At 36.1% G+C, this 23484-nt stretch overlaps 1 protein-coding gene across 2 annotated transcripts in view; it reads right to left on the minus strand.

The window, feature by feature from the left end:
* Positions 1–23484, minus strand: part of GPATCH2 (G-patch domain containing 2) — a 198000-nt gene that overhangs the window by 48907 nt on the left and 125609 nt on the right. For both annotated transcript variants that reach the window (XM_032289247.1, XM_032289246.1), the window contains 2 exons: positions 18900–18939; positions 11558–11628 (listed from right to left, as the gene is read on the minus strand). In XM_032289247.1, coding sequence (XP_032145138.1) covers positions 11558–11628; positions 18900–18939 — 111 coding nt within the window. The remainder of the gene's footprint in view (positions 1–11557; positions 11629–18899; positions 18940–23484) is intronic.

Consider the following 23484-nt stretch of genomic DNA (forward strand, 5'->3'; position numbering starts at 1 on the left):
TTTTACTTATTAACAAAAAAATTAATGTAAATGGACTAAACTCTGCAATCAATAGAGAATGGCTGAATGGATAAAAACTCAAGATTCAGTAATCTGTTGCCTACAAGAAATACATTTCACCTGTAAAGGCACATATTGAATGAAAATAAAGAAATGGAAAAAGATACTCCATGCCAATGGAAACCAAAAAGGAGCAGAAATAGCTATACTTATATCAGACAAAATAGAATTGAAGACAAAAAGCATAAGAAGAGAAAAAAAGATTATGTAATGATAAAGGGGTCAATTCAGCAACACGATTTAATAATTTTAAATATATATGCAGCCAACACTGGGGCATCCAGATATATAAAGCAAATATTATAAAAGCTAAAGAGAGATATAGGCCCCAATAGAATAATAGCTGAAGACTTTGGTCTGGGAAAACATTTCTTGAGTAATACCCCACAAGCAAAGGCGAGCAAAGGCAACCAAAGCAAAAATGGACAAATGAGATCACATCAAGTTAAAAAGCTTCTGCACAGCAAAGGGAACAATCAATAAAGTGAGGAGACAACTCAGAATGGGAAAAAATATTTTCAAACTACCCATCTGACAAGGGATTAGTAACCAGAAAAATAAGGAGCTCAAACAACTCTATATGAAAAAAAAAAAAAAAATCTAATAACCTGATTAAAAACTGGGCAAAAGATTTGAATAGACATTTCTCAAAAGAAGACACACAAATGGCAAACAGGCATATGAAAAGGTGCTCAACATCACTGAACATCAGAGAAATGCAAATCAAAACCACAATGAGATATCATCTCACCCCAGTTGTAATGGCTTATATCCAAATGAGGTAATAACGAATCCTGGCGAGGATATGGAGAAAAGGGAACCCTCTAACGCTGTTGGTAGGAATGTAAATTAGTACAACCATTATGGAGAACAGTTTGGAGGTTCCTCAAAAAACTAAAAATAGAGCTACCATGTGATCCAGCAATGCCACAGCTGGGTATGTACCCAAAAGCATGAAAGTCATTAATTAAAGAGCTATCTGCACTCCCATATTTGTTGCAGCACAGTTCACAATAGCCAAGATTTAGAGGCAATCTAAGTGTCCATCAACAGATGAATAAAGAAAATGTGGTACATATACATAATGGAGTACTATTCAGCCATTAAAAATAATGATATTCTGTCATTTGCAACAACATGGATGGAACTGGAGGTGATTATGCTAAGTGAAATAAGTCAGGCACAGAAAGACAAACATCACCGTGTTCTCACTTATTTGTGGAATCTGAAAATCAAAACAACTGAACTCATGGAGATAGAGAGTAGAAGAATGATTGTCAGAGGCTGGGAAGGGGAGTGGGAGGGTAGTGGGGAGGTGGGGATGATTAATGGGCACAAAACAAATAGAAAGAATGAATAAGATCCTGTATTTGATAGCACAACAGGGTTACTATAGTCAATAATAATTTAGTTATACATTTTAAAGTAAGAAGTCTAACTGCACTATTGGTAACACAAAGGATAAATGCTTGAGGGGATGGATACCCTATTTTCCATGATATGATTATTATGCATTACATGCCTGTATCAAAACATCTGATGTATTCCATAAATATACATACCTGCTACGTCCCCACAAAAATTAAAATAAAACAAAATTTTTAAGTCAATATGCAATATTACACTGAAAACTTCAAGAATAGCAATATAAATATGTAATATTAGAAATACAAAGGTCAACAGAAGACATAGCTAAAACAGTTGAGAGTAGTTTCCTTTGGAGAGTGAAATTAGAGAATGGTAAAGAATAGGGCTGCAGCTCCCTGTATTTTGTTACAAGTTTACAGAACAATTTAACATTCTAAACTATGTATGAGAATAATGTGATAGAAAAATTCGACTTAACAAGTGCCTAGGGCCAGATGCAGTGGCTCATGCCTGTAATCCCAGCACTTTGGGAGGCTGAGGTAAGAAGACGCTTTGAGACCAGGAGTTCAAGACCAGCCTGGGCAAACACTGAGACTCCATCTCCACAAAAAATAAAAAAAAATGAGTGTGGCATGATGGCACATGCCTGTAGTCCCAGCTAACCAGGAGGCTGAGGCAGAAGGATTGCTCTTGCCCAGGAGTTTGAGACTGTGTACAGTGAGCTATGACTGGACCATTGGACTGCTGCACTTTAGCATGAGTGACAGAGCAAGACCTGTCTCAAAAAGTCCAAGCAACAAACAAACGAAAAACAAAAAACAAAGCCAAGTGCTTAGAAAACATACAGGAAAAATAGAAACAACAGTACTATAGTCATAATAACAGCTAACATTCTCGTATTTATTATTGTTTATTTCTTACGACAATGCTATGAGGTAAGCGCTACCATTTTCTCTATTTTATAGATAAGTAAACTGGGATAGAGATAGAAAGAGAAAGAGAGAGAGGTTCAGTATTGCTCAGGATTACCCAGTTAGTAAGTGATGAAACTGGAATTAGAAGTCAGGCACTTCAGTTCCAGCGGCCATGTACTTGATCAGTGTACTCTACTCCTTAGATTTCATTTTAAATTTATTCTACAAATATTTTATGCAACAAACATTTATTGCCTAATAGTGCCCAGCACTATTTTTGGTATTGGGGCAATATGAGTTAGTTAAGCAAAGACCATGTCTTCATGAAGCTTAAAAAGAGCAAAAAATAGATACAATAAGGCAGACATATAAAGCAGGGATAGGGAACAGGGTATAATGGTATCGGTGGACAGCGGACCTTACACTGAGCAGACACTTGATGGAAATGAGAATAAAGCCATACGGGTACTTGCAGACAGATGGTTCTGGCACAGAGAAGAGCAGGTGCAAAGGCCCTGGAATGTGAGTGTGGATGGTGGGCTGGGGAACTACTAAGAGGCTAGCGTAATTGGAGCTCATGGTGAATAAGAGTTAAAGTGGGAGGAGATGAGGTTAGGGAGGAAGCCACAGAGGGTGAGTCAAACCACATATAGTCTTGTAGGTCAAAAAAAAAAAGACTTCAGTTTTTACTTGGAATGAAAGAGAAAGGCACTAAATATTTTATTAAAAAAATATTTTGAACAGTTTTGACGGTTTCCCTATCATCCTGGTGCCTGACATACATAAACATCAAATACTTAAAGTACACAATTTGATACGTTTTGACACATTTATACACACGTTAAACCATCACCCCAATCGAGATGAACATATCTATTATCACAAAAGTTTCTTCAGCCCCTTTGTAGCCCTATCCTCCCACATCCCCCAAGTCCCCATCCCATGTCTGGGTGACAACTGGTCTGCTTTCTTTCACTAACATTAGTTTACATTTCCTAGAATTTTACATAAATGTGTTATGTGCATCAATTCTTCATTCCTTTTTATTGGTGACTGAGTGGCATTCCACTGTATGGATATACCAACATTGTTCATCCATATACTCTCTGTAGAAGTTTTAGGATGTATCAGTTATTCCATTTTTGTTTTTACTGTTATGAATAAAGATGCTACAAATATTTGTGTACCAGTCTTTGTTTGTTTGTTTGTTTGTTTGAGACAGTCTCATTCTGTCTCTGTCACCCGGGCTAGAGTGTGGTATAATCTGGGCTCACTGCAATCTCTGCCTCCCAGGCTCAAGCAATCCTCCCACCTTAGCCTCCTGAGTAGCTGGGACTACAGGCATGGGCCACCAGGCCTGGCTAATTTTTTTTACTTTTTGTAAAGAAGGCATCTCACTATGTTGCCCAGGATGGCCTCGAGGTTTAGAGCTCAAGCAATCTTTCCACCTTGGCCTACCAAAGTGTTGGGATTCCAGGTATGAGCCACTGTACTCAGACCCCACTGCTTTTTTTGGAAACTGGGTCTTGCCCTGTCACCCAGGCTGGAGTGCAGTGGTGCAGTATGTACAAATCTTTTAAATATTCATATGGCATGCATAGTAGGTCTACATTTAACATTTAAAAAAAACTTCAAAACTGGTTTCCAGAATGTAATATAGTACCTTCATTTTGTTATTTTAGCTATTCTATTATTGTGAGTGGTACCTCATTGCATTTTTACTTTCCAGTTTCCTAATGAATAATGATGTTGGACATCTTTGCATATGCAATTTTCCATTTACATATCTTCTTTGGTGAGGTGTCTATTCAGACTTTTCCTTACTGTTTAATTGGATTGATTTCTTATTGAGTTTTCAGAGTTCTTTTCATATTCTTGATATGAATGTTTTATAAGATATGTGATTGCAAACATTTTTTCCAAGTCTGTGACTTTTCATTTTCTTAAGTGTCATTTGAAGCATGTAAGTTTTAAATTTTCATAAATTCCAATTTATCAACGTATTCTTTCCTGGATTGTGTTCTGAAGTTTCATCAAAGAAATCTTTGCTTAAGCCAACATATGTTGATTACTTTTATGTTCAACTTGGCTGGATCACGAGGTGCCCAGACATTGGTCAAATATTATTGTGTCTATGTCTGTGAGGGTTCTTCTAGATGAGATTAACATTTGAACTGGTAGACTGAGTAAACTAGATTTCTATCCTAAATGTGGGTGGACCTCTTCCAATCAACAGTTTTTTAGTACAACGAAAAGGATGAGTAAGAGGGTCTTCCCACCTGACTACTCAGGTTGAACATCAGTTTCCTGCTTTTGGACTGAAACTAAAAAATTAGCTTTCCTTGGGTCTTGAGTCTGCTGACTATCAGACTAGAAGTTATACAGGTATCGCAGGCTTTTCTGGTTCTCAGGCCTTCGGACTTAGACTAGATCTACACCACTGGTTCTCTTGAGTCTCCAGCTTGTCAGCTGAAGATATTGGGACTTCTCAGTCTCTATAATTGTATGAGCCAATTCCTTCAAATAAATCTTTCCATATATAATTATTAATATATAGGATATATATATACACACACGCATGCATGTATACACGTGTACATATAGACACATGTGTATACACATATGAACATATGTGTGTATACATGTGTATAGAGGAAGGTGATATATGTACATATGTATATAAATACATAGGAGATATATAGGTATATATAGGACGGATATATATATATATATATACATCCCATATAAATATATATGTATATGTGTGTGTGTATACATATATATACATATATGAACTGTTTCTCTGAAGAACCTGCCTGTAAATACATCAAAGTTGCAAAAATTTTCTCCTGTGTTTTCTTGAAGTTTCATAAATTTAGGTTTTATATTTAGGTCTGTTATCCATTTGGGTTTTCTACATGGCCTACACATATATATATATTTATTACAGAAATTGGCTCATGTGGTTATGGAGGCAGAGAAGTCCCACAATCTGTCATCTGCAAAATGAAGATGACAGTTGGTGGAGTAATTCAGCTGAGGGCTAGGGAGTAATGGGGTAAGACTTCATCTGAGTTCATGGGCCCAAGAACCAGGAGTGCTGATGTCTGAGGGCAAGAGCAGATGGATCCCAGTTCAAGAAGAGAAAATAAGTTTGCTCTTCCTCTGCCTTTTTGTTTTATTCAGGCCCTTAATAGACTGGATGATGCCCATCTGCATAAGTGAGAGAGATCTTTACTCAGTCTACCGATTCAAATGCTAGTCTCTTCCAGAAACACCCTGATGGGTAAACACAGAAATACTCATTGAACAGCTATCTGGGCATCTCTTAGCCCAGTCAAATTGGCACATAAAATTAACCATTGTATGGTGTACAGTGTTAGGTGTGGGTTGAAAATCTTTTTTTGACTTTTTGCAAATGACCATATACTTGATCCAGTACTATTTATTGAAAAGACTATTAAACTCTCTCCACTGACCTGCCTCTCTGTACATCGGCGAAAATCAGTTAATTGTCTGTGTACACGTGGCTGTATTTCTTGACCTCTATTCCTTGCCAGTGATCTATTTCTCTGTCTTAATATAAACATAGTCCGGCATCGCTTAATGACAAGGATACAGACTCGATGGTGTAGCCTACTACACACCTAGGCTCTATGGTAGAGCCTATTGCTTCTAGGCTACAAACCTGTACAGCATGTTACTGTACTGAATCCTGTAGGCAACTGTAACACGATGGTAAATATTTGTGTATCTAAACATAACTAAACATGGAAAAGATATAGTAAAAATATGGTTTTGTAATCTTCTGGGACCACTGTGGTATATGTGATCCATCACCGACTGAAACGTCATTATATGGTGCATGACTATACTAAACTGTCTTAATTAATGTAGGTTTATAGTAAAGTCTGCAAATAAGGTAGTGTTAGCATTCCAACTTTGTTTTTCTTGTTCAAAGTTGTTTGAGCTAAGTCCTTTGCATTTCCATATGAAATTTAGAATTAGCTTATCTGTTTCTATAAAATTGCCTGCTGGGATTTTGATTTAGATAGTATTTAATCTATAGACAATTTGGAGGAAACTGATCTTAAGATATGGAATCTTCTGACCCATGAACAAAGTATATCTCTCCAGTTATGTAAATCTTAAGACCTAAATAAATATCCGGTTCTTATTTGTTCTTTTTCTTGCTTCATATTGTTAATATCTTCCTATATCTATTTTGGTTAATATGTATCATGCTAATTATAATTTTGTTGACTCTCTAGTGCTAACATTTCTTCTTTTATTGGAATCTGTAATCCAATAGATTGTTTTTCTTTTGAAAAGGCCATTCTTGTCAAATGCCTTTTTTCTTTTGTTCTTTTTGAGACAGGGTCTAATTCTGTTGCCCGGGCTGGAGGGCACTAGCATGATCATGGCTCACTGCAGCCTCGACTGCCCAGTTAGTTTTTAAATGTTTTATAGAGACAGAGTCTCACTACGTTGCGTTGGCTGGTCTTGAACTCCTGGGCTCAAGTGATCCTCCTGCCTCGGCCTTCCAAAGTACTGGGATTGCAGGGGTGAGCCACTGTGCCTGGCCTCTTCAAACATCTTATCTTGGTCTGTGAGTTCATCTTCCTCTGAGAATATTGGCTAGTCTGTCAGTCAATGGCATCAAGAAAGCAACTGGGGCTTTGAGCCTTAGGGTAGGGAGGCTCTGACAGCAGAAAACCAGTCATCACACTCTACCCCAAGAAATAACCCCGTTGGATAGGAGAATACCTTTTCCCTCTTCTCACTCTCAGAGAGAAGTAGAAATAATTCTTTAGCACTGGGTTTTAGAGGGGCTGCAGCAAAGACATACTAATCTTTCACCTAGTTCCCTCAAGCTCCTCAAAAACAGCACTGTGAACTACTGAATTTATGTCTGAAGACACTTAGCCCAGAGGTCTGAGTCTTTTTGTGTGGGGCAGGCAGCATTTCTTCCAAGGCAATGGCCACTGATTAAAATAAAAGTACAGAACTCCAAAGGTTCACCCTGTATTTCATATTTCATTCTCCCTCAGCTAGGCTAGATTGCCTCCTGTCTCAAGTCAAAGCCATCCTGCTTCACATACACAAGTTGAATAGATAGCACCTGTAATACCAAGGGACTGCTTACGGTTTCCTATACATTTTCTCTTTCTAAATTTCTCCTGGGGTAATCTTCAGGGAGGGGGCAGCAATCCTGTAGATCGGAAACTTGATTGTAACAGGAGCTGGGACCAAATTTCTAATATAAATAAACATTTAAGGCAGTAGAATTTCCCCCAACTACCATCTAATTGTAAACGACATGTCTTGATATTAGCATAGTTGCTTCTGACACACGAGTTGCTTAGAAGTGTACTTTATTTATTTATTTATTTATTTTTCTTTTTAAGACAGAGTTTCACTCTTGTTGCCCAGGCTGGAGTGCAATGGGGTGATCTCGGCTCACTGCAACGTCTGCCTCCCAGGTTCAAATAATTCTCCTGCCTCAGCCTCCCAAGTAGCTGTGACTACAGGCGGGAGCCACCATGCATGGCTAATTTTTGTATTTTTAGTAGAGACAGGGTTTCACCATTTTGGCCAGGTTGATCTTGAACTCCTGACCTCAGGTATCCACCCTCCTTGGCTTCCCAAAGTGCTAGGATTACAGGCATGAGCCACTGGACCCAGCAGAAGTGTATTTCTTGACTGTAACCTTTAAAAAAACCTTTTGTTACTGATTTCTAACTTAATCACATTCCAGTAAAGGAATACATTTTTTCTGATCTGTATTCACTAAAATTTGTTGATATTAGCTTTATGGCCTGGTAAGTGATTCATTTTATAAGTGTTCTATGTGTCTTTGAGAAGACTGTGTTTTCTCTACTCGTTTGGATGCAAGGTTTTATATAATATTATTAATTTAAGCTTGCTAATTTTGTATTACACAAATTTTCTCTTTATAAATTTTCTGGGTGGCTTAAGCTATCAATAATGAGTGTTATGACAGTGAGTTAGTGAGTTTCTCCATGTACTGCTATTGCTCTTTGCTTTACACGTTTTAAGGCTATTTAATTGAATGCCTATACACTGAATCTATTATCATAAAATAATGACTTTTTACAACTTGGTAAAGTTTTTCTTCCTAAATCACTTTGAGATGAGACCTTTCTTTATAATACATCTGGCATATATACTGCTCCTTCTTTAGTTTTCCACTCTTCTTTGTCATTTTATTTCAGGTGTGTCTTTTATAAAGAACATATACTAGGTATTTTTAATAACTCCAGTCCAGTTAGTTATGCTTTTAACTGACATGTTTAATCATAAATTATTTTATTTTAATTTTTAAAACCCCCCCCCCTTTTTTTTTTTGAGACAGGGTCTCACTGTGTTGCCTAGGCTGGAGGCCAATGGCATGATCATGTCTCACTGTAAGGTCCAATTCCTGGGGTCAAGTAGTCTTCCTGCCTCAGCCGGCCTGCCTCATGCACCACCACAGACTATTTAAATTTTTTTTTTCTGTTTTTGTAGAGACAGAGTCTGCATGTTGCCCATGCTGGTCTCAAACTCCTTGTCTCAAGGAATCTCAACTTGCTATGGCTCAACAGGTATGAGCCTTTTCGCCCAGCCAACCATAAACACTGTGATTTCTGATCTCTGTGTGTGTATGTGTATGATTCAATTGTCTAATGTTAGGTTTTCTCTGTATCTCATTTTCTCAGTGCTTGTTCTTTTCTCTTAACTTTTTTCTTTTTTTTTTTTTTTCGGTAGAGATAGGGGGTGTCTTACGATGTTGACCAGGCTGGTCTTGAGCTCCTGGCCTCAAGGAACCCTCCTGCTTCAGCCTTCCAAAGTGCTGGAATTAATTATAGGTGTGAGCTATCATGCCCCTCACTTTCTAAAAAATGCATTATTTGAGGGAGAGGGCAATATTTTAATTTCATTTCTCCCTTCCACTGGTTTGGTGATTATATACTGTTTCTACTGACTTAGTAGTTACTTTGATATTTTACCAATGAATACTTAATGTAGTCTTATTAAGTATCAATTGCTTAACTGACTAATGAGGTAGACATCTTAAACAATTCTCAATTTTTATTTTGTCCATTATTTTAGATTGTCTTTAAAAGACATACAATTTGGCTAGGTGTGGCGGCTCATGCCTATAATCCCAGCACTTCGGGGGGCAGAGATGGGCAGATCACCTGAGGTCAGGAGTTCAAGGCCAGCCTGGTCAACATGGTGACACCCTGTCTTTACTACAAATACAAAATTAGCCAGGCATGGTGGCACATGCCTGTAATCCCGGCTACTTGGGAGGCTGGGGCAGGAGAATCGCTTGAACCCAAGAGGTGGAGGTTGTAGTGAGTGGCGATTGTGCCATTGCACTCTAGCCTGGGCAACAAGAGAGAAATTCTGTCTCAAATAAAAAAATAAAAAAATAAATCCTACAAATTACATTATTACAATTATCACTTCATATAAGCAACGATTATTTATATAAACATTTTAATCAATATATTGACTCATTATTCATTCTTGCATCTCAGACCTTTCTTGGGACTTTTCTTGAAATACACCCTTAAAAAATTCTTCACAAAGGTCTGTTGGTAGTAAACTTTCCCCGTTTTTGAAAGTCTTAAAATTATTTTAAGGTTGACAACTTATTTTCATGCAGCACTATGAGGATGATTCCACTGTCTTCTGGCCTCACTGTTGCTACTGAGAAATCTGATATATCATCATCATCATTATCATTCCTTTGTAGATAATTTGCCTTTTCTTTTGATTCTTTTAACATTTGTCTTTGCTTTAGGTCTACTATGGTATGATATCAGGTGTGGATTTCTTTTTATTTATCGTGCATGTTATTCACTGTGCTTTTTGTATCTGTATCTATGAATTTATAACTTTTACCAGGTTCGGGAATTCTTAGCGAACATCCCATCAAATTTCATGCTTTTCTCAGCTATTCTATTCTTTTCATCAAGGACTCTGATGACTGTATCATAGATCTTCTATGTCTCTTAAGCACTCTTTCAGTTTTCCATCTCCTTGAATTTTTATTCTATATTCTGGCTCATTCTTCAGATGTATCTTTCAGTTCACTAATCTTCTCAACAATCACATTTCTCATTTCTAACTGATTCATTTTTTTCTTTCTTTCTTTTTTTTTTAACAACCTCCTCCCTCCCACTGATTCATTTTTATGGTGATTTATTGCTTACTCATTTTATTTCTATAAATATCTCATCCATAGTTGTTTTATAATCTATATCTTATAATTTTAGGATCTGGCTGTCTTAGGAGAAAATCTCTTAGTCTTTTATGTTGACTACTATTGATGGTGAATTATCTCATTTTATGTTTGGTGATTTTTGATTGTCTAAATTAGGTATGCTCGGTAGGATTTGCATTTACTTCTCCAGATACCCAGGGGGATTTCAGGTGGTATTAGTCTGCACAGCATGGCACTTTGAAGCTGTATTTTGGTTAGCTGGGAATGTTAAGTCAGTGGATATAGCACACTAGCACTGGGGAGCCATGGAATGCAATGGTGGCTGCTGAGATCAGTTGTCTCTTCTTAAGGACAAAATAAATGTAAGTATTAGGGCAGTTGTTCTGATCAACATTCTGACAAGAAGTGTAGCCATTTTCATCTAAACAAAAATTAAGTCTTCAGAAACACCATTTGCAAAATTTGAAAATATATTGTCTAAAAAATAAACTGGGGGAAATTCCTTGTATTATGGAGAAAAATAATGAACACTGGAAAAAATGAGCAAGATTCTAAAAGCACTCTTTAAAAGAGACCACCTTCTTCCCAGTCTTTACTCATTTATATGTTGTTAGAATAAATAGACATATTTCTCTCTCATAAGGTCTAAATACCATGTAAGTTTAGGGGAAAAGATTAGGCCTATTTTTTTAGATTAAAAATGAATAATTATTATAAATGCTGATCTAAAATTCAATAGTTAAGGGAGATAAATATTTGATTTTAAAAATGTATTCTTTATTTTTTACAAGTTTAAAAAATATAAATAAAATATCTTTTTCTTCATTACTAGTAATCCTAAAATAGATTCCAGTAAACAATATATAAAATAGTTTAAGCTGACTTTTTAGAACCAAGGCAACCTAGCAACAATGCATTACATTCTTACAGGCATAAAAAAAGGAAATGAATGAATAAGAAGTTATTCTGAATTGCTTACCTGCTGGCTGTTTTCACAGAACAATTTTTCTTGTGACCTCTTTCGGCTCGATTATCTCTCAGAAGCTGATGCTACACAAAATGTTAAGACAAAGTCATAGAAACAAAAATATTTTCATTATATTATTTTGCAGGTAGGAAAATATTCTCATTCAAAGGTACACTATTCATTTATTTGCATGACTTTTTTTTTTCTGGTTTCTTTTAAAGCAAAGATTACAAATACTACTTTTCCTGAACTTCAAGAGTTCAGGGAGACAATTTTTTTTTTAATTCAAACTTTATTGTCACTGTTGCAAAATTATTAGTGAGAGTTAGCACTCCAGTTCTTCCTGGACAGCTAAATCGCCCTCACAGTCATCCCAGATGTGGCCTGGAGCTGGAACCCTAGAACACATTTCTTTTTCTTACTCACTGCAATAGCCCTGGTTGAAGTAATGCAACCTCTCTTGTCAACGGCCTTTACTGTAGCATTCAGCTGTGAATTTTTTAAGGCTGTGTTACCTATGCTGACATGAAGAGCTAATATTATTTTCTCTGTACCTACTGGCTTAACATGGTAAAGAAACACGCTTAAAACATTCTTCTTCAAAGAGATTATTGGCTTGGAAATATATAATTAGAAAAAAAAACATATTTGATTGCCTCCTCAAAATGCATTACCATCCACTTCCCTTCACACTTGCTTTACCCTAACTAATTGGAAAGGAAAAAAAACAAATAGTCAATATTCTTCACTATGTGCTCACTCAAACTGTAGCTTATCTTATTAATGCAGAAATATGATTATATGCAAGACCAGGCTAAAACGAAGTTATACAGAATCTTAGCAATTAAACCCAACAAAAATAAGAGTCTTATAAGTAATAACGCAGGATAGAGCTGGGTTCTAATCCCAGCTGGGCCAGTAACTAAAAAGTCACTAGGTTCCAAAACACCTTTATCATTTACAAGCTGTGTAACTTTAGGCAAAGTACTTAACCCCTCTAAGCCTTGGTCTTCACCTGTAAAATAGAGATAACAATAATATCTACCTGTAAAGCTATTGTGAGTACTAAGTAATATAAGTAATATAAAGCATTTAAAATGTTTAGCACTATAAAACTGGAACACAGGAAATGCTGAGAAAGAATATGGCTTAAAGGCTATAATTATAATTATGATGATAATTAATGGGCCTGGCTCTTGGTTGGTATTATTTGGCCAGTATCAATAATTTCTAATGATGAATAACTGCTTTGAACTGTTCAATTACATCACTCAGAATCAATTATTAGTTTACTTAGCTGTCTTTGAGAAGGAATAGACCTTAATTAATTATCAAGAATATGATTAGACTCATTCTTTCAGGAACAACTCAACTAAATATTATTAAATTTTCTCTTAAATATCTACTTCTTTCCATTCATTGCCACCATCCTAGTTCAGACCACCATTTTCTCTCTGCTGGAAAAGCCTCCCAAATGATCTCCCTGCCTCCAGACCTGCTCCCTTCAAATCTATTCTCCACACTGCAGACACAATGAGCTTGCTAAAATTAATCTAATTATATAACTCTATGGGTATCAAATCCAAAATCATTTACAAGGCTGTCATGACCCTTTGTAATTTGATTACATCTCTAAATTCATAATTTATTATGCTTCCTCCTATCCCAACCTAGCCTTCTTTCTTCTAAATTATATATCCTAGCCATATTGAGCTTCTTAGTTTGGGGTATGTACCATGCTGTTGCTCATCACTGGCCCTTTGCTTGAGTTATTCAGTTTGCCTATATCTTCAGGGTTCAAGCACTGTGTCTGGAACATTTTAGTGCTCAATAAATATTTGTGGAATGAATGAATGAATGAAGGAATGAATGAAGGAATGAATGCATGAAATAAAGAAATAGGGAATGAGATCTGGTATGTAGCTGAAGCCATATCTCATTATTACTACTTATAGAAAACAGCAACCAGTTATCTTAAATCCATTAATCTGAAAGTGTTTCAATTTAGAAACACTTCGTACCATGAACACTAAATTGTTTCTGAAAATAAAGAAAATTAATTACTTTGGCATTTCTAAGTCTAGTGCCTTTTAAAAAATATATATGCAAACCAACATTTGTGACACAGATAGCTAGAAGATGATGAAATCTCTACTTCTCCCTTAAATTAATAATAATAGTTAATAATTAAGTTTTCTAATTCTAAGATAAAAGATACTTGAATACTATTCCTGAGGCTTGTGTTAAAACAGTTTAAACAAAGAACTCAAAATCCCAAACACAATGTTATGAAAAATAAAAAATAAAAAATTTATAGTTTAGTTTTGAAAAATGCAATTATAACGACCAAAATAAACACTTGGTTGTATCTACTAGGTCTGGATAGTTCTCAGAGAGGCCACTAATCTGGATGAACTTAAATGAGATAGTACCCTCTCTGAACGTTGATATTATAGCTCCTGTTATTAGATTAATGTGAGAATGTGTTTTCTTCCTCAAATTTATGGTTTTGATGGACTTTGTACATAAAAACAAGTCAAACAATGGCATTACTAATGCAATGCATCTATGTGTATAAAAGCCATCACAAACTTATCTCACCTTTTCAATAAATCTGGATATACCACTGCAACTTTAAAATGAAGCTCAGATACAACTATAGAAATCTCTGGGTCATGAATCACAAGTTAATATGTGAGCTTAGCTCTTTTATGTGGCAAAGATGCAAAAATTAATCTATGGTGTTACTTGAACAACATATATTTGTATTTAGAAGACTTTGGCCTGGTGCAGTGGCTCACGCCTGTAATCCCAGCACTTTGGGAGGCCAATGTGGGTGGATCGTCTGAGGTCAGAAGTTGAAAACCAGCCTGGCCAACATGGCAAAATCCCATCTCTACTAAAAATGCAAAAATTAGCCAGACAGGTTGGCGGGCGCCTGTAATCCCAGATACTCAGGGAGTCTGAGGCACAAAACTCACTTGAACCCTGAAGACGGAGGTTGCAGTGAGCTGAGATTGCACCATTGCACTCCAGCCTGTGCTACAGAGGGAGACTTTGCCTCAAACAAACAAACAAACAAACAAACAAAAACCAGTCCCAACATATTTTTTAAAAAAGGAAGTCAGATTATGAATTCAAAATATATAAGAATCCTTGATCCCTGCTCTAATAAGCAAGAGTAACTCAAAAGATTTTGAAACTATTTTCATTCTTCTTGATACATACTTTTGTCTGTTTCCCTGGACTCCTATCAGTGTCACAAGTGAGGTTACTTTTCTGGATTCTGACTCAATAATGTCAACTCTGATCAAAAACAGAACTTCTGAATATGGTGCGAAGTGCTTCTTACCTTCCAACTTTCAGACTGCTGGACTTAGGCCAAACGAAGATACAATCCCCTTATTAGTGACCTGCAGATGTATATTAAAAAATAACTGACATAAGAATTACATTAAAATCCATAAGTAAAAAACCTAGGCACACAATTTGAAAAACTGCTGAATTAAACCAGGAAGAAAAGTATACCTTGTAGATAATGGTTTTTATATTTAAAGAAAAGGAACTAAGAATTTTTGTGGCTATTCATGACATTTTCCAAGATTATTAAAAGTCTCAAATCCCAAGAGGAAATCCCAAAAGAATTCTGTAAAGAGCTCTTTGTAGAATTCTCATTCCCCAGCAATCCTCTCTTTACTACCTGATATACATAAGGCACTCAAGCTCAGGAGTGCTTCTTTTGGCAGCCACTGTTCAGGTAATTCCTCAAATGTCTGCAAAATAATTTCAAGTCTCTTTACACTCAGCAGTGTCCTCAAAATTAAAAGGGGAACGAAGTAACATCTAAACTGATCTGACTCACCAAGATATGTCTTGTAAACTCAGTCAAAATGTCTCAAGGAAGCCAAGCTTCAGAATTAAAGAAGACAAAACAAAAAATGATGCTTCCTATAGTTGCTGCTCCCTCTTTCCTTCCAACCCTGAACCTAACCTTGACATTTCTCTTTTGTGGCCTTCATAATGCCTTCTCTATGGCTTTCTGAAATATTCATCAAAATACTGTAATTACTGCTTAGGTGATTCAGACTAAAGCCACCTCAGGGAAAAAACTATGTTGTGTTTTACAAATAACTCTTTTGATAAAAATTGAGAGTACTCAATAGATAGTGGCTGGTGGGTAAGCTATTTAATAAATGTATCATAAAGGCAGAATCACTATGCATGGCAAATTGAAATGGTACTTAGCACTGAAGAATAGCAAGAAAGAAGAATCATTAAGATGGGGAAAGGAGGTGGGATTTAAAAAGTAGGGTTAATATTGTTTCTTTGTGTTAAGTTGGTATGAGAAAAATATAAGGTAATCATGCATGCTAATTAGTCATTCATTCAACCATATACTAAAGGATTTTACACTTAATGGTCTTGCATTTCATTATTTGCACCTAACTTTAGACAACAGTTTAGTGTGCTTTACAGTTAGGTCTGTGTTGAACTAAAAAATTATTATCCCTTATGTAAGTGGAATGTATTGTACGTATACGTACAGGTACAATTCATTGTAATTATTCAGATTCCTTATTTGCAAATTCACCTACTTGCTAACATTTATTTGTAACACAAAAAGCAATACTTCCCCTGCTTTTGCAGACATGTGTAGGCAGAGTGGTGAAAATCTGAGCGGCCTGTAACATGTTTCCAGCTGAGCTCCAGCCAGGTGACTTGGCTTGGTTTCAGCTGTCATCGTGTAAACCAGTGTATTTCTTGCAGTCTGTGTAACGCCGTTTTTTTTTTGTTTTTGTTTTTGTTTTTTTTTTTTTTTTTTGCATAATTGTGCTTCTGTTGGTGACTTCACTATTTAAAATGGCCCCAAACATAGTGCTATCTAGTGTTCCTAAGTGCAAGGAGACAGTGATGGGCCTTAAAGAGAAAATATGTGCTTCAGATAAGCTTCATTCAGACATGAGTTATAATGCTGTTGGCCGTGAGTTCAATGTTAATGAATCAACAACAGACATTAAATAAGGTGTGTTTAAACAGAAACACACATAAAACAAGGTTATGTATTGATCAGTTGATGAAGATGTGACCTGGGGCTCAAAGAAACCTAACCCCGTATTTCCCCTATAAGCAATGGTTCAGTATTCATTGATTCGGCGTTTGACTTGACTACATAGAACGTAACTACCGTATGTCACAAGAATTAACTGTATTTGTTAATTAATAATCTACCCAATAAGGATACAGATCCGAAATGGCATATCAAGGTTTAAGTAAAAAGCTGATTCAAAAATTGGTCAAAATGGTTTAAAAAGATAAAAAATAAAACTGGTCAACTTTCTTCCTTGTAAGTTATTAGTTATTAAAGGTAATTTTAATTTAAGAATAAAGCTTGGCTGGAAGCAACCAGGTATACCACAATGTAAGACCTAAATTTATAACATGGCTTTAGTACTTCTCAAGTTCCAAAGGTTAGAAAATGAGCTTTATAAAATTATATTTTGGGATAACATATATCCTGATGCAACTTAATACTAAAAGCAGAATATTACTGTAAGCATTGTACATAGAGGGATATGAAGTATTTAGGAAAGCTGAAAGTTTAATTTTTGTATTGTAAATAATAAGTAAGAAGGGCTGGGTGCGGTAGCTCACGCCTGTAATCCCAGCACATCGGGAGGCCGAGGCAGGCAGATCACGAGGTCAGGAGTTTGAGACCAGGTTGGCCAACATAGCGAAACCCTGTCTCTATTAATAAAATGCAAAAAAAAAAAATTAGTTGGGCGGGGTGGTGGGCACCTGTAACCCCAGCTACTTGGGAAGGTGAGGCAGGAGAACTGTTTGAACCCGGGAGATGGAGGTTGGAGTGAGCCAAGATCGCCCCACTGCACTCCCACCAGGGCAACAATTCGAGACTCTGTCTCAAAAAAAAAAAAAAAAAAAAAAAGCAAGAGGAACAAATCATAGATGTAACTTAGCTTAGTTAATTTCTGAATCCATAGAAACAGTGGCACATAGTCTATTATTAATGTGAGAAGTATCTTTAAAGAGGCAACTTACTCTCATGGAAAAAAGCAAGTTAAAAAATCATGAAAATGAAAGGTATTTCTATTAGGCTTATGTGTGTTAAAAAATAAAGATTTCATAATGAAGTGTGTAGCACCTTCCTTTCATTAGTAAAAGGAACTATGGCATATGCAACAGCTGCGAACCTGCTGCTCAACCCAAGAAATCAAACATTATAGAGTAATGTTACCCATTACCATTAATGCACACAAAGTCCTCTTTACTGCCTATCTCTCTGCCTGCCCCTCAGAAAGATCCTTGAGGATTTGAGGTTTATTGCTCCCCTGTATTTTAAAAATAATCATTCACAATAAAAGATAAAAATTTTGCAAGGATGCAAACTCTAAAACGTACATGCTTTAAAACATCACAAGTTTAAGCATGCTTCCGAGAAACAACTAATATATTCAAGGGGTAACTGCTGACTTTATATGTAAAAATAACTGTAATGAATGTCAATTTCTCTCTAAGTCAACTAATCATTGTACTGTCATGTATATCTATAAGAGATTTTTAAAAAATCATCTAAAAATATAATGTAAAAGTGTAAGAAACTCTTCCCACCTTCTGAACTTCAGATACAAATATCCTCTTACTGGCTGAACTTAGATTTAATACAATTAATTTTTATGTTTAATTTTTATTTTTTTAATATTTATTTATTTTTTTGAGATGGAGTTTTGCTCTTGTTGCCCAGGCTGGACTGCAATGGCTCACCACAACCTCTGTCTCCTGGGTTCAAGTGATTCTCCTGCCTCACCCTCCCAAGTAGCTGGGGTTATGGGCATGTGCCACCATGCGCAGCTAATGTTTACTTTTGTTTTTGTATTTTTAGTAGAGACAGGATTTCTCCATCTTGGTCAGGCTGGTCTCGAACTCCCGACGTCAGGTGATACACCCAACTCAGCCTCCCAAAGTGCTGGGTTACAGATATGAACCACCATGCCCGGCCAATACAAATTAATTTTTAAGCACATGTACTGTTTTGATACCTTAACTTTGTGAAAAAGAAGGATCAGCAGTGAGGTCCTACAAATGACTGAGTTTCAGAGCCTTTCCATGGAGGTCACACATATGACTGAAGACGGTGGCAGGAAAGAAAACTCTGATGCTGATTGAGAATCATGCATTTATTTGGTCAGTGTATTAATTGTTGGCATAATTAACACCTTTTAAAATGAGCTGGGGATTTGTAACTTTTCTCATAAAGCTGATCTACTCTCCTGAAGGGAGACAGTTAAATACTTGAAAGAGGTTGAGTAATTTCCTTTTGGATTAGAATGTTCCTTACCTGGTCATGCTCTGTCCTAGCCCCAGGGCTAAACCAATGGCTGCAGAGGAAAGAAAAAGGCAGTTAGTGGGAACCTAACTAAAAGCACATGTTCTCACATGATCAAGCCGCACGTGCTTTAAGGAACTTGTCACCAGCAACAGAGGCTTAAATATGCTTTATTTTAATGGATATTTCATGTAATTCTAGACTTAAACCAATTTTGACGGAAATGTAAGAGTGCTCATAACCCAGTAATTTTCAATTTAATACGCAAACTGAGTTAGAATTACATTTCCATTTAATTATGTTAACATAAACTGCTGGGACTGTATTCATTTTATGAATCAATTCTGGTTATAAAATCTACAAATGCTATCATTTACCACAACTTAATTATGGCATCATTACAACAAATTATGACCTTTTGATTGCTGGAGTTATAAAAAAAATGTTAAAAACACAAGAATATTTTATTATCTAGCTATGCCCCCAGGAACAATACACAAAGCCCTTGATATGAATTCTGCAGCATCAGCTGAAGGTACCTTGGACCTATTCCCTCCACAGTTATAACAACTTAGATTCCGGCTGAGAACAAGTTCAACAACATTAAAAATATAGAAGTCACTGCATTATCAAAGCCTTGCCTTCTTACATAGCCCAGCCCAGCCCATTTGCTTCAGCTGCCCCTGGGACTCTTAACACTGATGTATCTGGCAATACCTTTTCCATGGGAGTTGTTTTCATTAGCTATGTCCCTAGTTCTCTGGCAATATTCTGCATAAAAAACTAACTGTAAACATCAAGGACTAGGAAATTGAGAGAGGTATTATAGCAAATCAATCACTAAAGGCCCAGAATCACAGGGAATCATACTAACAGTACTATGAAAGCTACTTATGATTTCAACAACCATAATACCGAGTACCTCTATGTGCTGAGCATGCAACATGTTTCATTTCCCTCCCATCTTCATAAAATCTGTACAAGGTTAGGCTCATGTTCCAAATGCAGAACGAGAGCTCAGATGTTAGCTTACTTGTATGAGGTGTGTTTTCACCACACCATACTGCAGAAGGGCAAGGGGCTAGAAAGGGTTTGCATCTCCTGAGACTCTCTAAGACTTCTTTGCATTCTCTAGCCTCTGTGGTACTAAAACCAAGAACAAACAGCCTCTACATCAATAGGCTTTGTCTATGCTCTTAATGTAGTATTTCTCAAGCTCATAGATAGTGATAGCGATGCTCCTTGGCAGGTCAGATTCCACCAGTGATGGAGGAATGGACATTTATTGGTATTAGTAAATAACATCTGGATTAATTACCAAATTATTTCATCATTTATTGTAGTTCCTCTGACAGCTTGACTAAGATATTTCCCCTCTGTTTTAGATTGTGCCTTTTTTTTTTTTAATTTAAAGGAAAACATTTTTCTTAAATCAGATACACATAGTTTAAAAGAAAAAAACTAAAAAGATTAAAAACAGCAATTTCTTGTTCCATCTATCCTGACTCCTAAGCTCTGTTAAGAGAAACCACTGTCAGCTCTTTTAGTTCTTTCGTTTTGTATTTAATGCTATATTTCTAAAGAATATGGTTATACTGGTAGCCTGTGATTAATTGATTTTAGATGTGAAGTACCAGCTTTCTATTATCACAGACTTAGCTCTTTCGCAACTCCCAACCCTATTTCCAATTACAGCATCTTTTTGATTAATCAATTGTGAATACAGATATTATTATGACTACATGTATACTTTCTGCTGCCAAGCTTTTCTTTGTTTCTCCTAAAAAGTTGATATTTGTCTTGTTTTTGCTATTTTTTTAGGTACCTCTTGGGCTTCTTAATTTTTCTGTGTACCTGCCTGCTTATCTTTATTACATTCTTATTCTTATCACTGTTCGTTTTCAAATATTAAAAAAATACCAGAAACAATGCCCATCCCTTACTCCTCCCTCCTCTTCAGCCTCCAGTGATCCTCCCAAAGCCCTGACTACTTAGGCTCATCTGAGCTGTCGTTCTCCAGATCTGCCCTGGAACTTCCTCAGCTTGCATTGGGCGGTCACGTCATTTCTCTGCTTTGTGGCACCTCTTGTTTGCTGTATCCTGCAGCTTCTCAGTTCATTTTCACCTCTTGCTGAAGAACTCACTCAAATAGTGACAATGGTTGAGAAGTGTTAAGTTGTTTGTCCGTTTTCTTATTCATATTCTTAGTTTTCAATAGGCAAAAAAAATGCTTATTCTTGTTGTTATGAATGTGATCTGCATTTTTTCTCTCTGGATGCTGTTAAGAGATTTTTAATTTCTCCAGTAGTGTGCATTTTTCATTTACTGTATTGGGCAAGACCTCGCAACCTGGAGATCTGGGTCCTTCTGTATGAGAAAATTTGCTTTTGAATTTTTCTCTCTCTGGAAAGCCTAATATTTAAATGTTAGATCTTCTGAATTGATCTGTTAGAGTTTCTTACTTTTTCCCTCCCAAAATTTGTCTTTTTGTTTGATTGCTAAGTGATTTATCAATCTTTACATTAAATTAAACATTTTGAGATAATCAGGTTTATGTGCAGTTGGTAGAGATCCTATGCACCTTTACCCAGTTTCCCAAATGATAACGTTTTGCAAAACTATAGTGTAACATCGCAACCAAGATATTGACACTGATACAGACCAGATACAGAACAATTTATTACTGCAATGATCCTTCCTGTTGCCCTTTGATAGCCATACCCATTTCACTCCAACCGTCACTCTCCTATACTTAACCACTGGTAACCCACTAACCCATTCTCTATTTTTATAACTTTGTCATTGAAATAATGTTATACAAATGGTATGATACAGGATGTAACCTTTTCAGATTGGCTTTTAAGCTCGGCACAGTTCTCTGAAAACTCAGTGAAGTTGTTGTATGTATAAGTAGCTTATTCCTTTTTATTCTGAGTAGTATTCCATTGTATGGGTATACAGAGTTTGTTTAACCATTCACCCATTGGAGGACTTCCGGGTTGTATCCACTTTTGGGTATAATGAATAAAGCCACTGTGAACCTCAGTGTAGGGGCTTTTCTGTGAAGAGTTTTCGTCTCTGTGGGATCAAGGACCTAGAGTGCAATTGCTGGTTAGTATCTTAGTTCCAAGTTTAGTTTCGTAAAACTGCCAACCTTTTCCAGAATGGCTATGCCATTTTATAATGTCATCAGCAATTCATGAGTAATTCAGTTTTTACATATCCTCATCGGCATTCAATGCCGACACTGTTTTACTTCAGCCATTCTGATATATGTGTAGTGATATCTCATTGTGGTCTTGATTTGCATTTCTCTAATAGATAATGACACTAACATTTTTTGTGCGTGCTTATTTGCTATTTGCGTTTCCTCGTTGGTAACATGGATGTCCATGACTTTTGTCCATTTTCTAACTAGATTGTTTGTTTTGTTTTTTAACTGTTTTATAACTGTTAACTTTTGAAAGGTCTTTATATATTCTAGATACTAGTCTTTTTGCTAGATATGTGGTTTGCAAATATTTTTTTCTCTCAGTGTGTAGCTTCTTTCCATTCTCTTAAAGAGACGTTTCCAAAACACTAGTTTTAAATATTGTTGAAGACTATTCTTCCTCCATGGAACTTCTTTTGAACTTTTGTCAAAAGTCCACTGACTATACTTGTGTGTTGGGGGAGCAATTTCTGGAGTTCTCTCTTCTGTTACAGTGATTTATGTGTCTATCCCTCCACCAGTACCACACAGTCTTGAATACTGTAGCTACACAGTAAGTCTTGAAATCTGGTAGGATAATTACTACAACTACATTCTTTTTTAAAAATTTGTTTTTGTGCTTCAAGTTTCTTTGCTTTTCCATATAGAATTTAAAATAATCTTTGCTATTATCTAGAAAATCTTGCTGGGATTCTGGTAAGAACTGCATTAAACCTATCTATCAATTTAGGGAGAACTGACATCCTGACTATGTTGAATCTTCTAACAGGAACCATGAGGTCTCTGCATGTTTTTGATCTCTTTTGATTTCTTTCACCGTTTTAATCTCCCATTTTATCTCTCATTTCTTTTACTAAGTTTTTTTTCTTCAAAATGTATGAAGAAATTGTTCAAATATTCAGACAAGTTGAAAGCCTCTTAGAATGAATCCCCATATATCCACTATCTAGATCCTACTATTAACATTTTACTCTACTTGGTTTATAAATTATCTATTTATGACATCTTTTGATGAGCAAGTCCTTTTTTCCTGAAGACTGAAGTCTTTTCTCAAATATCTGGTGATCCTTCTTTATTTACTCGGTATTTATAAGGCACTACAAAAATGATCACAAGAGCTTTTTCAACAAATAAGTTTATCTACAGGATGATCCTACAACAGGTGTCTCCTCATGGGGGAAACATACAAGGGTTACTATTTTGTCTCTTTTTCTCAGATTAGTGAATTTCTGAAGAAAAGAAAGATTTACTCCCTTGGCTGAGACATACTATGTCAGCTCCATGCCTCACCCTATTTCAAAGTTTTCAGATTTTCTAGGGCCTGTGAGGGACAAATCAGCATTTATTTCATCGGACTCTTCAGTTTATATTTCTTCTGTCTGCCTA

The sequence above is a fragment of the Sapajus apella genome, unplaced genomic scaffold (genome assembly GCF_009761245.1).
Source record: "Sapajus apella isolate SASKATOON/1434 unplaced genomic scaffold, GSC_monkey_1.0 scaffold22, whole genome shotgun sequence".
NCBI classification, from domain to species: Eukaryota; Metazoa; Chordata; class Mammalia; order Primates; family Cebidae; genus Sapajus; species Sapajus apella.